General features: G+C 32.5%; 3 protein-coding genes across 4 annotated transcripts; 1 reads left to right on the plus strand and 2 right to left on the minus strand.

Moving 5' to 3' along the window:
• The first annotated feature begins 2,859 nt into the window (after positions 1-2,859).
• On the plus strand, positions 2,860-4,339 carry LOC133286658 (protein LURP-one-related 5-like). 2 transcript variants are annotated; one of them, XM_061484099.1, is made up of 2 exons: positions 2,860-3,284; positions 3,749-4,339. In XM_061484099.1, the coding sequence occupies exons 1-2, from the start codon at positions 3,060-3,062 to the stop codon at positions 4,184-4,186; spliced, it is 663 nt and encodes a 220-aa protein (XP_061340083.1). In that variant the 5' UTR covers positions 2,860-3,059; the 3' UTR covers positions 4,187-4,339. The 2 variants fall into 2 exon arrangements, with proteins under 2 accessions (XP_061340083.1, XP_061340084.1); XM_061484100.1 differs by having other exon boundaries at positions 3,752-4,339.
• A 6,032-nt stretch (positions 4,340-10,371) lies between these two features.
• LOC133286637 (cucumber peeling cupredoxin-like) lies at positions 10,372-11,117 on the minus strand. The gene is made up of 2 exons (XM_061484074.1): positions 10,928-11,117; positions 10,372-10,733 (listed from the first exon to the last, which is right to left on the minus strand). Exons 1-2 carry the CDS (start codon positions 11,115-11,117, stop codon positions 10,372-10,374), a joined length of 552 nt encoding a protein of 183 aa, XP_061340058.1.
• Positions 11,118-13,122: 2,005 nt separating this feature from the next.
• On the minus strand, positions 13,123-15,282 carry LOC133286675 (glucan endo-1,3-beta-glucosidase 14). The gene is made up of 3 exons (XM_061484119.1): positions 15,213-15,282; positions 13,946-14,979; positions 13,123-13,246 (listed from the first exon to the last, which is right to left on the minus strand). Exons 1-3 carry the CDS (start codon positions 15,280-15,282, stop codon positions 13,175-13,177), a joined length of 1,176 nt encoding a protein of 391 aa, XP_061340103.1. The 3' UTR covers positions 13,123-13,174.
• Between the last annotated feature and the right edge of the window lie 1,927 nt (positions 15,283-17,209).

The following is a 17,209-nucleotide window of genomic DNA, read 5'->3' on the forward strand; positions in this document are numbered from 1 at the left end:
CTTCAGCTAACATATATCAGGTAGTGTTTGGTTTGAGAGAAATGAAAATATTTCTGAAGAAGTGCATGTGGGTAAGAGACATCTCCATGTTTGGTTGAAGCATTGTGGTAGATTTTCCTATCAAAACGCTTTGTCTAGCAATTGAGGAAAATGAGTAAAAAATGAGAGTCTATACTGTTTAGGAAGTCCTTTGTAAAGGTGGAATTGTTGAAAGAAATTGGATAAATGAAAAAGGGATAAATGACATGACAGATTTACCCTTCTTTCTTAAGCACATGTGACCATTTCAAACTTTTAAAATAAAGATTACTTTTGTAATTGAAGATATTTTTCCCATCTAATTTTTATTTTCAACCAAACATACATTAGGCTTTTTAACCCAATTTTTCCATCAATATTTTGCGGTACCAAACAACTTTTTATAAATTTTCCTACCAAACTTATTTTCCTTTGTTTTTTCTATCAATTATATTTTCCTAGTAAAAGTTTTTTTCTCCCGAACCAAAGACTACTTTAATAATTTTTCTGATTCCTGTAATTCTCCAAAACATCTGATGTATAGGCTATCTACACGTGGCAACGAGTTGGCCAAAACCAAATAACCGAGCCGCATTCGTAAAATCAAGCGAGTCATATCATATGCATTTGAGTGACAACCAAAACTTCATTCTGATAGCCAAAATTTTATGAAACGTCTTTTTATTTTTTACACAAATTTTTTTTGTAAAGAATTGGCCCCTGTATATAGAAATCCACGGATAGAATAATCAAAATAAATTCTTTAAAATTGGAAGATTAACCGTTGAACTTAAAATTGCGTCACGTTACCTACGTATGGACAAAAACTTCAGCAGACAAAACTGCTATACAGAGTGTAGATGAATAACGTTTTTTCCCCCCATATTCTTCATCTCTTTATATTAGGTAAAATCAGAATATAGATATATAAAAAGCGAGATAGACTTAGTTATAATTAAAAAATTAATATTATATAAATACAAAATAATATGTGTATAAATATACGTAATATTGTTAAAGTATATACAGCTACTCAAGGATCTAATTCCATAGAAAAACACTTATGACACGTGTGCTTACATTCTATTTACTTATGTGATGAAATCAAAATAAAAGTCCGGAAAATTATTTACGTGACGTGTAAACATCAATGGGGATTCAGTAGGGACATACACGCAAACCCCACGTTTTATAATTGTTAATACCTTTTACCTATATAGACAGTGAATTATTATGCTGATGTAGATTTTTATGTTATATATGGGCTGTCGGCCTTTTCTATGATGTCCCGTTATTAATTTGTTAAAAAATAATTAATTCATTCTATTGGCAGATGAAGTGGATTAACCTACTTATCTGAATTTATTTTACATTAATTTGTCCAAGTTTTTTCTGTCAAAAAATAAGTCAGTCTATCCCACTTTGTTTTTTAGAGTGAATTGTAAAACTCAATTTGCAACGAGAACAAGGGCTGACCTAGTAGGGGGGCTAGGGTGGGTCCCTGCCCTCCTCTAAAATTTGGATTTTTTTAATAATATATGTAGAAAAATGTAATGATAAAATTATCGTGTTGTACACGTTTTTTCCTTCAGTTTCCTATGCTTCTGCTCACACTTTTGGTATAAGTTTTATTTTGGGTTTGATGGGGAAGTGTGAGTGGGTATTGAAAAATACCACATTTGCTTCAAGTTTTTTTAAAAAAATACTAGGCAAATATGAAGGCTAGGAAACGACTTTGGTGTTGATTTTTAGCTGAAATTCACTTTTACAAAATACCACTTGAGATGTGGTATTTTGAGATAACTGAAGAAGTGAAAAAACAGGTGTGAAGTTTCTTCCGAACATAGATTTTATAAATTTAATATTTCGGTCAACCAAACATTTTTTTTTTAATTTTTCCATCAAACTGACTTTCCTACCATTTTTTCAGTAATTATATTTCCCTGGTAATTTTTTTTTCTCCTCTACCAAAACCCCCTTACCTATATTTTTCCTTGAGAACATCATATCATCCTCTCTCTCCCTTCCTTGTTCCGTCCATCACCAACCTCCTTCTTCAGCCTTTCGATTTTGGCTGTGTAAATTCTAGAGCCAGGCAGAATCAACTTCCACCTTCCTAAGATCATTGCATGTATGTATAGTCATAGATTATCTTTAATTACATACATTGAAAAAAGAATTATTTTGAGTTTTAGCACAGATTCAATTATATATGAGTTTAATAATATGAAAACACGTAGAGTAAGAGTAATTGAAGTGATATTAGTTTCTGTAATAGATTTCTTTCAAATTTTTTGTATATTAAGTTTGTATTGTATTTCAAGTACTTTTATTTATGATATAGCATTTTTTTATTTTTGCCCCCTCTTATTAAAATTCTTGTGTTCGCCATTGAACGAGAATAGTACTTTTTGACAAAATTTTTACTCAAATGTCACATGAACATTACTTTTTATCTGACTGTTACGTGGCATAATTCGCTACGACTGGTAGCACATTATATTCGTTAATTATTTTGTGACACGTGGCCATATTGAAAATCAAATTCGCTATCTTTGGTAGAAAATTATGATGCGTCAGTTAAAAAAAATGTGTCACTTGTCATAAAATCATTTACGAACATAATTTGCTATCAGTTATAGCAAATTATGTCACGTGTCAATCTGGTAAAAAGTATTGTTCGCGTGCCATCTGAATAATTTTTTTACAAAAAAATTACATTTTGGTCAGTGTTCCCTATCCATCCACCGACCTAAACCTATTTTGCCACGCTTGCCCTTCATCTTGCTTTACATCCCACACTTCATCTCAAAATTTTCCTTTACCATTTCACAGAATCACGTTGCTAATACGAAAACACCTTTACAGCACATTTCAAAAGCTGAGCTGTGAGTTCTCTGTCTCACTCTCTTCACTCTCAACTTATATATAAACTCAACGTTTTCATTTCTTGAACTCTTACACTACAAACTCCTCACCCTTATTCAATAAGCGTCTTTTTGGCCTCCAGTGAGGAAATCAAAGCGCGTTGTTAAAGAAGAATGAGTGAGAAGTTGGTTGTGCAAGATGGGTATGTGTTCAAAGAAGAGACCCACCTCACCGTTCTCAAAACCTCTCTTTTCTTCTCCGGTGATGGCTTCGCTGTTTACGATTCCAAGGGCCAACTCATCTTCCGAGTCGACTCGTATGGACCCCACACCACCGACAAGGACGATCTCGTTCTCATGGATTTCAATGGCCGTTGTCTTCTCACTCTGCGCCGAAAGGTACGTATCTTCCTTAATTGTTTCTTTCCGAGTCCACTCACTGACTCCGAGTTAACTCGCCCAATCAAATCGTTTCTGCATATAAATCGTTTTTTTTTTTTTTTTGTCGTATAAATAATAATCACCCCATCAAATTTTTAGAAGTCTGAACTTCATTTAAGTTTTTTAGTCACATAAATAATTATACTTTATAATGAATATTATATTTTCATAAAATTTTCTGCATCCGCTATATTACCTGAATCGATACTACTAATTATGTTTTTTTTTGTTATGTATAAGATTAGATTAATTTAATTATGTATACAATTACCATGATTTTCTCCAATCATTTCTTCTTCAAGGTCAAAAGATTACAAAATTTTTTTTTTAATAATTTTGAAACTTTGTATTTTATTGTTCATAGACGAGTCGTTGATTTTGAGTCGACTCATTGAGTTAACACGGGGTTGGTATTTGCGAAGCAGTGGCCGAGTCTTCATCAACGGTGGGAAGGGTTCAAAGGGGAGAGAACGGACGGTGATAAACCGATGTTCAGCGTGAAGAGATCGTCGATCATCGGACGGTCACGGACGAGCGTGATAGTGGAGGTGTACGATAAACCCGGTGTGGAGTACCTCATCGAAGGGTGCTTCTCGAAGCGGTGCTGTAAGGTTTTCAACGCCGTGAAGGAAGTAGTGGCTGAGATTTGTCGAAAAGTGGACCCCACCACAAGCGTTATGCTTGGGAAAGAAGTGTTCTTGCTTTGCGTTAAGCCTGGTTTTGATGGGGCCTTTGCCATGGGATTGGTCTTGGCACTTGATCAGATCAACGGTGAGGATTACTTTGATTATGGAACCACGGAGATTGCGGTGCACCCTGCTGCAGAAGATCGACGATTTGGTTCTTCGGTTCCATCTTGAGATTTGTGTTTTTATCTTTTTTTACTCACTGCTATTTGGGGCTTGGATTGTCCCCTTAGAAACGCTATGCAATGTTGTACATGTTATATGCATAGAAGATAAAGATGAACTCATCATTCCTCTTTTTGATTTTGCCCTTTTTATTTCATCATTGCCTGAATGACTTCAATTAAATGGTTAATTGTGTACAATACTACTTTCAAAATTCAAGTTATGCTTCAATTAAATATAACTGTTTTATTTACTAAATAAATTAATAAATAATTTTTCCCCATTTTCAACATAAATTGTAAGTATCTTTAATTTAGGTGACGAACTAGCTCTTTGTAAACTTTAATATTGAAACAAATTGAATGAAATTATTTATATTAGTTAATTACTTATTTGATCAACTCTTTGTACGGAGGAGGTAGTGGCAGGCATATTATAAAATATTTATTTATACACATATATATGATAATTAATTCGTTTTAAAATTATTATAATATTTTCTATAAATTCATTAAAGATTGTTATCTCCGCATATATATTGTTTTATTTATTAAAAAGTATTTACTTAATTAATTAGTATCACTCTCAAGAAACTAAACGCTATGATGCACGAATACGGGACACGATACGACACGTTAATTCTAAAAAATGTCATATTTGGACACGTTTTGATATTAAATAATTTTTTTAATATATAATATAATTTATATTTAATACATATAAGAATCCATAATAAGTCATATAATCAATCAAATATTTAAATTTTATAACATAAATATTAAAAAAAATAATAGAACATCCCAAGAGTGTAGAGTATAGAAAAATTATTTTACTTATGATTACACACAGTTCAATTATTTTCATCTTCATCTTGAATAATCATGGCCTCTATCTCTGGCTCATCAAGTGAAAAGGCTAGCAAATTGAAGATCTCTAATATCATCAAGTGAATCAAATGTATCTCCAGCAATATCTCACATTTGATTTGCTCCTTGTGCATAACTAGAATGAATCACGTGTCCACCTCGTCAGAAGTGGTTACAAAAACATAACTAGATTAACATTATTATTATTATCTGTCCCAAATTATCTTGTACAAATATTAGCATTCGGTGGGTTAAGAGTAGACTTAAGCGGAGAAGCAGAAATCAATAAATAAATAAATCCATTATCTTATCCATCAATACGGATAGAAAAAGAAAACAAAGGAAGGCTGGAAAAGAAAGGAAAATAAGCATGAGCTGCAGCAGCACCACGCTACTAGTGCGACTGCGAGCCTAAAGGTGGCTCTGGTTTCTTCCTCTTCGACGAACACTTCGTCATTGGTCAGCGTCTCCCCCAATTTTGCATCGATGCACACGAAGACGATGCCTTTGTCTTCTTCTTCCTATTGCGCACGACAACAAAGAAGAAAGCCTCCAGCGTGAGAGAGGATCGGAGGAGAATAGGGTTCCAGATTTTTATTAAATATTTTGTATTTTTTTAATTGTAATTTTATTTTATTTTTACAAAAAAATGCAAAACGTGTCCATTTACGTTGACCGCGGGTCAGATACGGTCAAATTCGCGTGTCTCACTAATCAACGTGTCCTAAAAAGTCAACTACGTGTCGGACGTGTGTCCGAACGTGTTCGTGACGTGTCCGTGTTTGACGGCTTGCAGCTGGCTGGTGCATTGCATCGTAATAAATGTCTGTACCATGTCATGTCTTTCTCAATTGAGTTTTTTTTTTTTTTTTGTATATTTTATTTTATGTCTGATATATATATATATATATATATACATATATATATGAGTTTTATTAATCTTATGTTAAAGGAAATAAGTTGTCTCATATCATAGAGATAAACTTGTGAGTTCTGCTACCTGAAAAAATAAAAAATAAAAGAAAAAAAAATGGCACAATTATCGAAGGGTGTGTAAGAATAAAAACGTATCTCATGCAGCATAAGAATATATATATATATATATATATAGGTCAGGATTATTTTATACCAGTGTAAGTTACACTCTCAATTTTGTCTATTGATTTCACTTATATCTAAGGGCTCTAATTTTTTAGTAATGTGAGCCGTTGGATACAAGTGGATCAAAGGTCAAGATTGAGTGTAAAACTTCTAACTCTTACACCGGTGTAAGAATATCCTACCCCTGTATATATATATGAGTTCGCTTTTTCGACAGTTACTGCAGATAAGTTATCTGCAGTAAGCCCAATACGACGTCGTTTGAGGACGGAAATCATGGTGATTTTGTATTTTTAATTTATTTCGGAGTTATTATAGTCTTTATAATTATAATTATTTAATTTTTCAATCCCAAAACGACGTCGTTTTGGAAGTAAATGCAGATAACTTATCTGCATTAACTGCAGAAATATTTATCTATACAAATATTTGGGATGGGATGGTCGTAGGTTTGGGATGTCTGTAAACTTATCTCAAGCTGCTTGAGAAATGTTTTTCCTATATATATTATATTTTGATTTGTTTTATCAGTTCTTTCTGTATTTGATTCATTATTGTAAATGGATTTATTTAGAATTTCTTTTGTTGATTTAGAAAAAAGTTGTACATTGATCCTAGGAATACTAATTATACATACAAAGATATCTATGTATACCCTTTCTACAAAAAAAATTTGAAAAATGAGTATGATTTTCGGGTTAACCGATGATTTATTCTTTGTAATATCTGCAAAAGATTTTTTTCCAATTCTAATATATATATATATATATATATATATATATATTGGGGTTTACATTTCTGCAGTTGTTGTACGTGCAGCAATCAAATGCTTGCCATATATATATTTAAAAGCATTAAATGCGAAGAATCATAACCATACGGAGAACAAAAGCATTAAATGTGGAAAATGATAATTATACATCTGTCGTGGTTGTATATAAAGCGGATGCAAAAATAATTTTACCATATATATATAAATAGAGATAGGATCCTTTGACACCAGTGTCAAATTTAAAGTTTAACACCTCATCTGAGAGCTGTTAGATCAAAAAAGATCAACGACTCTGATTTGTAAGCATGTGATACTATTGATCTTTTTTGATATAATTGCTCTCAGATGAGGTGTCAAACTTTAAATTTGACACTGGTGTCAAAGGATCCTACCTTTTATATATATATATATATATATATATATATATATATATATATATATATATATATAGGATGAATTAAGTGAAGTGTGCTTTTTATTTCTATAAACGAGGATGAATTAAGTGAAGTGTGCTTTTTATTTCTATAAACGAGGAAAGAGAAATTTTTTCCCCCCTTGTGTACCCGTTCATCTTACTAATATAAAGTTTCGTTTAATTTCTGGGAGGTGATATATTAAAGAGTGTGAAGTTGTTAAAGCTACTTTGAGATTATTTTGTATAATGTTTATTAAAATATGGGTTATGTTTATCTCATTTTACATGAGATAAACAACTTTCCTACACACACAAAAGGGAGTTGGGTCCCACCATTCTTTTTTCTCTCTCCTCTTACCTGTGAGTCCCACTTATACTTTTATTTCTACAACATGAGATAATTATTTTCCTACAACATAAAAAAAATATATCCCTTAAAATATATGCATAAAAGTGTATACGGTTCATATTTTATTTCTTTTCTTTTATTTTTATATGAGTCTAGATGAATTCCATATATTTTTTTATATGTATTTTGGTTAATATTAAATAAAATTATATAAAATAACTGTAAAAAGTACTTCAAACACTCTATATTAAATTAGGAGAAAAAGTATCTAATGTTACTTTAGATAACTTTATCTAATGTTCATCAAAACGACGTCGTTTTAGGGTTGAAAAATTAAAAATTTAGAATGATAAAGACTATTATAACCCTGAAATAAATTAAAATTACAAAAACACCATGATTTCCGCCTCAAAACGACGTCGTTTTGATGAACATTAGATAAAGTTATTTAAAGTAACTTTAGAAAACACAAACTCATTAAATTATAGGAAAAACTACTCTTCAGCTATAGGAGAGTAATTTATTTTCTTGTAGAGACATGGATTCTTATATTTTTTTATGGGAAATAATTTTCTTATGTTGTAGGAAAATGCTTATCTTATGTTGTAGAAACAAGATTGTAAGTGGGACCCATAAGTAAGAGGAGAGAGAAAAAAAAAGAAATGGGACCCACCTAGCTTGTGTGTGTGTAGGAAATGTAGTTATCTTATGTAAAAGTAGATAAATATAACCCTTTTTTTATTTTATAATTATGTGAATTTCTTATGTGATTATGAGTAGAGGTGGCAAAGTGGGCGGCCCCGTCCCGCCATCAACCCGTCAAAAAATGAGTCAGTCCGTCTCGCCCCGCTTTTGAAAGTGGGCTGAAAAACTCAGCCCGCCCCGCTCCGTTTGGCGGGTTGGCCCGCCAGCCCGAGTCTATTTTACACTGACCCTTCTCGCCCCGCCAATATCCGCTGTCAACCCGCCAAAAAATGAGCCCACCCCGCCCCGTCCTGCTTTTGAGATGGGTTGAAAAACTTAACCCGTCCCGCCCCGTTTGACGGGTTGGACGAGTTAGCCCATCGAGCCGAACCTATTTTGACGGCTCTAATTATGAGAGTGATAGGAGATATTCTCTCTCCTAAGCCCTTAAATTATTAGTATAAAGCGCTATCTCATTCTCTCATGCATTCACACATATTCTATGAATAAGTTCTGCGATGATATGAAACGGCTGGATAATTGCATTCTCTCATGCATTCACACATATTCTATGATCGACCTTTTGCACCTCTTTGACCGATAAAGTGCAGAATAACTTGTTCGTACCACGCCCCAATAAAGTAATAAATAAGAAATAAAAAGCATAGAAACAATGCGGAGCCATGTATCACTATCAACAGGATGTGATCTCAGTTTGGCTTAAATTTTAAGAAATTGTAGTTATTATATATAATTATATAATTAATTATAATTTGACTTGAGTTAAAATTATAATTTTAATCCGGACTATAATTTATAATTTGGTCATATTTAAAACTTAAAATAATTTTGGTGAAAGATTTGGGTAAGTTGTATAAGTTATGTGTTTAATTTTGACTTGTATAAAAAAATAAAATATGTTTTTAGTAAAATTAAAAAATAGAGTAAATACCATTTTCGGTCCTCAGCAAATTTTACGATGCCCGCTTTAGTCCCTAGCAAATAAAAAGACTATTCGTGATCCTTAAGAAATTCAAAGTGGACCAATTTTAGTCCTTTTAAGAGACTAATGTGTATATTTTTTGAATTTGTGAGGAATCACGATTTCAACTAAATGAGTATTTACTCTTAAAAAATATTTAATAAAATTATAATTCTTCTTGTTGTTATATGTTCAGGTGCTCTATATTTAATATAATTTAAATATATTATGATATAAACTAACTAAAATTACAAAAAATAAATACACATGTAATTTTTTTGGTTCGGACTCAAATTGAAATCCGAATCCAACAATGCATAGAAAAGTACAAAACATAAGGAAAGAAAAACGATATGTTATCATGAATTAGGTTCCGATAGCTTTACTTTTGTGTAGTTCTGAATGCAGAAAGTCTTACGAGAGCCAGCCACCTGGCAAGGAGAAGTCATGACATCTCAATCAATCCATCCCTGTATTAACATGTTCCTCAGTTAGTCTATCACACTAAAATGAGACTTTATGCTTCACACGTAAATTCTACTAAAAAGGTAAAAAGACCTATACCTAGCTTAGTTGACAAAACACTATACGTACAAATGCAACCAAACTAAAGCGACAAAATGAGAAAACGGTGTGAGAATTTGCTGACCTGACCTGAACTGTAAAGGGAATCAAATTCCTATTTCATATATCACCATTGACAAATGTGGCTTGTGATGTATGGTAAGAGTTGTAATTTAATTGATATTGTTACCGTGTCAAGATTTCTTTAGTTCAATTGCATGAGAATTCTAGAAGGGTTATTATTTATTTTATTTTATTTTTCAAATTTGCTTTGATGTGCGATTAACAAATAACATGAAAGTTTAATAAATTTAGAAAAATGAAAGGCTTTATTGATCAACGTGTCGTCATAATACTACAAACTCTCCTACAAATATCTAGAGTATAACAAAGGCATACATACACACCAATGAATCACAAATTATTCATAAGTAGTAGGTCAATTATTTTGACTGAATCCTCTACATCCAAAAGGCCATGCAGATGAATGATAACAATAATAGGAAAGGAAAAGTAGCGAAAGCACAAGATGCAGAAGATGGAGATGGTGGAGTAAGATCAGGGGTGGCCGTGGTAGCTGGTGGAATGGCGGTAGAAGGTGGCAAAGCAATGGTAGAGCCTGAGACATTGATGGCTAACTTCTGGCCACGATTGCAGTGCTGACCGATGGTACAAATGTAGTAATGTTCGCCGCCTTTGTTGAGGGTCACGTTGGTGGGGCCAGTGGTTATGACCGTGCCTATAGAGTTCTCCGAACTACACGAATTATAGGACTCTCTTGGCACTTCAAGTACATCATGTTGGTTTGTCTCGAAATTAAACACTTGAAATCCAAACCAATGCAAGGGAAAAAGAAAAAGAAAATAAATCAAATGAGAAAACCTTAATTATATATAGTAATTTTTTTAGTAGTAAAAGGATAAGTGGTATTATGTTATGTAATGTCATATAGGATTATATATATATATATATATATAGGAAACATAAGAATAAAAGAGATGAATGTTTCTTGCTTACATAGAATATCTCCAACTGCAAAATTATTCTTAGAAGCCCAAGTTTGATATGCGGAGGTATTTTGTGGAACTATCCAACCCATGTCATCTCCAACCACATGCAGTCTCTGTGCCTCCACGCGTTGTAGAAGCATTAATATTGCCACAACCCCTCCAAGAGCAGCAATTGCATGAGAACTCATTTTGTTCATGTTTAATTTTTTGGAAAAAAATATTTGTATAAATTGAAATCAGAAAACTATAAGAAATGCAAATGAAAGTGGTGAGATGAATGCCACAAGTGGTTGTAGTATTTGGAATGGGGAGCGTAGCTATAAATAGGGAAACAAAATCATAAGGGAAAGGTGACTTGAGTGCACTATTGCATAGACAATAGAGTACATGTATGTACGTTTCAAGTTTCAAGTTTCAACACGGCCTTGTCGGGATAGCGTGAAACACTGGTAGCAGCACCGAAACGACACTAGACTCAAAATGACCAAGTCTTGATGATGACATCCCCAAACATTTAATTTTTTAGATCTTAATTGACTTTTTCTTTTAGTATTTTCTTTTCCTTTCCTTTTTCTTTTGAAGTGTTGTGAGTCATTAGAGTGCTAATTTTATATGATAAAAACTATCAATTCAATGATAGGTTTTGCGATAAAGTTATACAATAAAAAGGAGTTTAACTTTTTTGCATTTGTTGCAGAAAAGTTTGTCATGTCACTTTCACCAAAAAAAAATTAAAAAATGGGTCCCCTATAATACAGTTCGTATCAAAAAATTTGCCTACGATAAAAATTAGCAATTCAATTATAGGTTTGCAATAAAGTTATATAATAAAAAAAGTTTAACTTTTCTGCGGTTGTTGCAGAAAAATTTGTCTATCACTCACAAAAAGAAAAAGAAAGAGTGAGTCTCAAAAAAATTTGCTACTGTATTCTAGGAGTACAAAATATGTGACCGATAAAAACTTCTGCATGAAGAAATATTTTTCTCATAAAAAAATTAATGACATAAGAGTAATTTAATTTGCATCACTATTCTAGGAATTCATCTCTCCCTGTCGTAAGCGTTTATAAATTTCGTTAGTTTTTCTGATACTAAAAGTAAACACCATGATTTGCCATTAAACTGTTATACATAAGTTTTTTTTTTTCATTATTATTATTATTATTTCAAATGCTAGTAATTCTGGGAGGAATTTTCATAGAGGAAACCCAAAGTCTCTCGTGTATTTCATACGCAGTTTCCATATGTTGAAAATTTGCTTTCAAGTGTGTTGTTGTGTTCGTGTATCAATTCATCAAACAAAAGAAGCAGACTTTTCCAATTGAATGGACCTTGGTTTGGAAACCATAAAGCTGATTCTTTGACATTCTTACATGCATATAAAAGCAACATAATTGGAGATATTATAGGATAAAAAGAAAATGCTTTGGTTAACTTTGTTTAAGATTGTCCAAAAATGTAATAACACATACCTTATTTAAAATTTTGAGCTAGTTAGTACATAGCACACTTCAAATAGTTAAATGTTATCCGTGATAACATGCCATTCTCTCTGTTTCATGGGTTAATTGAACCATTGATCTTCTATCTTCCATCTTTTGTTCTGTCAACTTAATTATTTTCTTTGTACAAACAAGTCTTTGCAAGAATCGCTCTATTGGCCAATAAGAAAATTCTACATTCATATACCCCATAATTCTTGCCCCTATATTAATTGCTATGCGTTTTTATTATCGAATTGGACTTGGCTCAAAGTTCTTGATTTCCCATTGCTTTGTTCAAACTTAATGGATCTATAAAACACGTTACATGGACCTAGCAAGTTATGCGACAACTGGTTGCGGTCGAGTAAAAGTACAACCCTTTGTGTTATACATTGATTGAACAAGTTCTATATTCTTTGAGCGTATGACATTAATGCCAATCCGAAATAAATGACAATAAAGAAATATTAAGCAAAAGATATTGCCATCTTTTTTCATAGATTCTTTAGTCGCATAAAACACACTTGACACATACTAGTGAAATGTTGAAAAAACAACATCAATACTTGATCATCAACTACAACATGGAGACAGGATTGAATGGATTGTGTGTGTTAATAAAGAGGAATAAAAAGGTTAATCAACTATACATTGAGATTTCGCAACTGTATTTTGGAAATTCCACAATTTGAATGGTTTGTGAGTTCTGAAAATTGTTACACGATCCAAAGAATCATTGAATCCACTCGTGCCTTCGATCTCATGACCGATTAGAATGCAACAACAAGAAGAAGAAGAGTAGCACAAGTTGAAGAAACCATTACGTATGAAGACCATATCCCCTGCAATGCATAATTGTTAGAAGCTTGGAACTGGAAAACAGAAAGTTTAACACATTAATTATACCTAAATACAGCACCAACATTACTCAACCGAGAAGTGGTGAACGAAAAAAAAAGAAATCAAGAGTGCTACACAATGCCTTCTGACATGTTTTTCTTATGTAAATTACTCAACCATAAAAAAACCTTATATTCCCATTGATACATTGGTACATTTCATAACTGCAATAAACTATGAAAAAGGGTACTTAAGAATTTGAAGGTTCATTGTCGTGACATGGTAGGTGCTTCAATAAACATAACAGAACAAGCATTTCCAGAACTAAAATCAAGGGCAGGGGCAGAAGAAGGGAAATCATTTTTGCATTATTATCAATTAAAAGATGTTAAATATTTAGAAGAACATGGAGTGTGAATCAAACCCATGTTTGTGTGCATTAAATAGAAACACTTTCACATATAGTATCTAAAGTTAGTAAAAGCTAACTGGTATCAAAGTTTCAATTAAGTTAAATCAATGAAAATAGCCAATTTGTGTGCAAGTAGATGTTACTAATTCAAATCTAGAACTCAGGCTCATCAGCATACATGGGGTAAAACATATCCTATTTTTCATGGGCATTTTATTTTTGGCAAGTTAGTAGCTCAGAATTCCTAGAGATTATGTTCAATAATACAAAAGTTACAACATATCCATACCTTGAAGGAAAGAAATGATGAGGTTGCTGAGGAAACAAGTCCAGTAAAGCCTATATCATATGCAATGCTTCCATCTGGCTTGAACAATCCAAAGTTTCTCTCGGATGTAGGCCCAGGCTTCAAGTTCTCATTAAACAAAGCAAAGATATAAGCCTTCACCTCCATCTTTGGCCTATAAGGGGAACCCTTTTTCTTGAGTAGCAGCTTGCGCAAATTTTTATTGTAAGTCCTTGCATTTTTCAGGTTTGCTCCGGCTTCATCATCGTCCCCACGAGAAGCCCAACCAGTCTCAGAAACAATCACCTGCATCTTGTCATACCCAACCTTCTCCAAGGCAGTATAAGCTGCATCAATTTGAGCCATAAACATGTTATCATAGTGTAGTTTAGTCTTGGCATCATAAATCCCGGGATTTTTTTTGAAGAGAGCATAGTTAATGTCAATATGCTGAGGATCATTCTTATAGGCCAGGAAAGGGTATGCATTGATGAAGAAAGGAGTGCCAATCTGTGAGAAGAATTGCAAGAGAGGCTTCATGTATGGGAGGACATCATCCCTAAAAGTGCATGCAGATGGAGGATATGAATTAGCAAACACAGCCTCTGAATGTGGACTTGAAACCTGAATATCACGTGTTAAACCAAGCTTATCAAGGGCACTGTAAACATTTTTTGCTGCAGGAAGCAAAGCTTCCCAAAGTCCTACATCTGTGCCTCCCAAGATTTCATTCCCCACAGCAATTCCACTAATTTTAGTCCCTGGAAGAAATGGCTCAACATTTTCTTTGATCCAATCCATGGCACGATCCTCTGCAACACTTATGTCTTTCAGAAATTCATTGCCAAGTCCTACCACAATTCCAATTCCAGACCCTTTGAAGGCACTGAGGACTTGATGATCAGCATCATATATTCTAGTGTTTCTAATCTTCGCAGCTTTGAGCAGCGTAACCACACTCTCTGGTGAAGGTAAATTGTCTGCTATCCTACCGTAGTTTACTCCATATGTTCCTGTAAATGCTTTATCCCCTAAAACTGCACCACAGAAGAATGTGAAAGCTTGCATAGAAAATCCATGTCATGCAATGCATAATGAAATTGCAATAAAACTTTTCTACCTATGTAAAACGTTACTAAGCAAAATGTACTCTACAAGACTAAATGCTAAAGCATAAATCTCCGCAGAGTATTATATATAGAAAATGTCATCAATGCAAACATTAAGAAAAGAATGTGAAAATGATGAGTTTAGAAGGAGAAATACACACCAAGAGAAAATGTTACAGATAAGATGAGAAGAAGCCAAAGAAAGAAGGAACTCGAGGAAGAGAACAACATCTTTAGTCTGAAAATATTCAGAATGAGAGAGTATTCCACTTGTGGAAAGGATGTGGGTGCTTCCGTGTGTTATGTAATACTATTATGGTAACATCCTCAGCGAAGAAATCATAAGCAATGGATGCAAAACTTTTCCTCGAGGCATGCCACAATCTATAGATTCTTAGCCTTAAACCAATGATGATTGCAATAAAACAAGGATGTTTTCAGCGGCATAGAATAGATTCTCCCTTTAACTCCTCCTTAAAGTATACCTTTTTTAACTTCCCAATCTTGTTTTCAACTTTTCATCAACTTTATGTGTCTCTTTTCTATAGCTAGCGTAGCAAGGCCATCAAAACTTGACACGAAGGATATGCAATTGGGTCATTAATACCTTTCGTGGCCTCGTGAGTAAAGGGTTTCTGCAATGTTGGAAACGCATAAGAAATGTTGCAGAAAACTTCGATTCCGCAACTTCTTGAGGTCTAGAAGATATTACAAGCTAGGAAGATAAGTGTTCGCTACTATTCAACCCTACAAGGATACTGGTAGCCGTGGATGTTTGCACAGTATTGACACAGTAATAATATAAATCGTTAAAAGATAAAGATCATATTCCCTGATCCTATATAAATTATATTGATATGATAAGATTGAGGTAGATCCTCATCTTCTATTGGATAAACGGTTGAGATATGAATTCAATCTATAAGTAAATATTTAATTATTATAATATCTCATGAAATAAAATTTTAAAAATAATTAAAAGATAGATATCAAAAAAAGCATTACGTATTAAATATAATTTTTTAGATAAATACACACATGGATGTGATAATTATGTTATAATACCAGGGAATATGTTATTTTACCTACTATTTTTTTGTCTATCTTTGTTTACCACCCTCTAACACCGTTAGATCAAAATCTCAAGAAGAGAGAGAAAGATAAATATTAGTTAAAATTCTGATCTAATATTATTTTAAAGTGATAGACAAAGATAAGTAAGAAAAATGATAAGTAAAATAACTTCGGTGTTTTATAATTTTATAGGATAAAAGTGTATGTTTTTTTTCTTCTTTTTATCTAACCCTGACATGCACGTAGCAAAACAACTTAACTTTGCTCTGATATCAACCATTCACTTAACCATGATTATTTCCTCTGATTATTCTTTGAACTATGGTTTGTTCGTTCCGACTTTGTTTTGTTCTATGCTTCCTCCTTTCACCTTATCATTTTTCTTAAGTTGCTGGCTTTCCAGAAAAGTTTACGTTTTTTTTTTTGGATCACAGAATATTCGGCGCTTTTTTTACTAACTATAATAAAAAGTAATATTTTTACATTATCCTTATCTTTATTTTTATTTTCATTCATATCCCATATTTTTTCATTTTTGGGCAAAGACCATGTGGTCCTTGACCATATAATTTTATTTTATTTTTTTAGTAAAAAGACCATATAAACTTTTCTCTTGATGTTTTCACTTTCTTATTTTCAATTAGTATATAATAAAATTGGGTTCTTTTTTTCTAGTGTAATATGAGATTTTTTTTTTATTATAAACACAAAATATGGTGGGCTTCATAACCCATTAAAAATAAAAAAATAATAAATTATTGCATATAATTTAATGTCTTACTAATAGGAAAAAAAAATCTCCTACAATATAAGAATTCTTTTTTTCAATAAAATTAATCAATCATCATTATTTCAAGTGAAAAAAACTTGTTTCCGTTAACGAAAGGTATTAAGTTGAAGTTGCTAGAATAGAGAAAATAATCTGATTAATTAAATAATTGATAAATCAATACATATATATAAGAAAAGGAATGGTTGTCTTATGTTGCAGAAAGTTTTTTTTATCTCTTACTTTCACCATCAAAAGTCGTATTTTCATTTTATTTTTTTAAATATTGGCTGAGCTTATTATTTTTTGTATCAG

Source organism: Gastrolobium bilobum, unplaced genomic scaffold, assembly GCF_033153095.1.
Source record: "Gastrolobium bilobum isolate Gb01-03AN ecotype WA unplaced genomic scaffold, APGP_CSIRO_Gbil_v1 utg5155, whole genome shotgun sequence".
NCBI lineage: Eukaryota > Viridiplantae > Streptophyta > Magnoliopsida > Fabales > Fabaceae > Gastrolobium > Gastrolobium bilobum.

What these genes read in the sequence shown, in the direction of transcription:
- LOC133286658 (XM_061484099.1), top strand. Translation starts at nt 3,060, where the DNA reads ATGAGTGAGAAGTTGGTTGTGCAAGATGGGTATGTGTTCAAAGAAGAG. An exon ending in TTCTCACTCTGCGCCGAAAG is followed by an intron (nt 3,285 to 3,748) that starts GTACGTATCTTC and finishes GTATTTGCGAAG; the next exon opens with CAGTGGCCGAGTCTTCATCA.
- LOC133286637 (XM_061484074.1), bottom strand. Translation starts at nt 11,117, where the DNA reads ATGAACAAAATGAGTTCTCATGCAATTGCTGCTCTTGGAGGGGTTGTG. An exon ending in TGCAGTTGGAGATATTCTAT is followed by an intron (nt 10,734 to 10,927) that starts GTAAGCAAGAAA and finishes TTGGATTTCAAG; the next exon opens with TGTTTAATTTCGAGACAAAC.
- LOC133286675 (XM_061484119.1), bottom strand. Translation starts at nt 15,282, where the DNA reads ATGTTGTTCTCTTCCTCGAGTTCCTTCTTTCTTTGGCTTCTTCTCATC. An exon ending in ATCTGTAACATTTTCTCTTG is followed by an intron (nt 14,980 to 15,212) that starts GTGTGTATTTCT and finishes TCTGTGGTGCAG; the next exon opens with TTTTAGGGGATAAAGCATTT. An exon ending in CATCATTTCTTTCCTTCAAG is followed by an intron (nt 13,247 to 13,945) that starts GTATGGATATGT and finishes TATGCATTGCAG; the next exon opens with GGGATATGGTCTTCATACGT.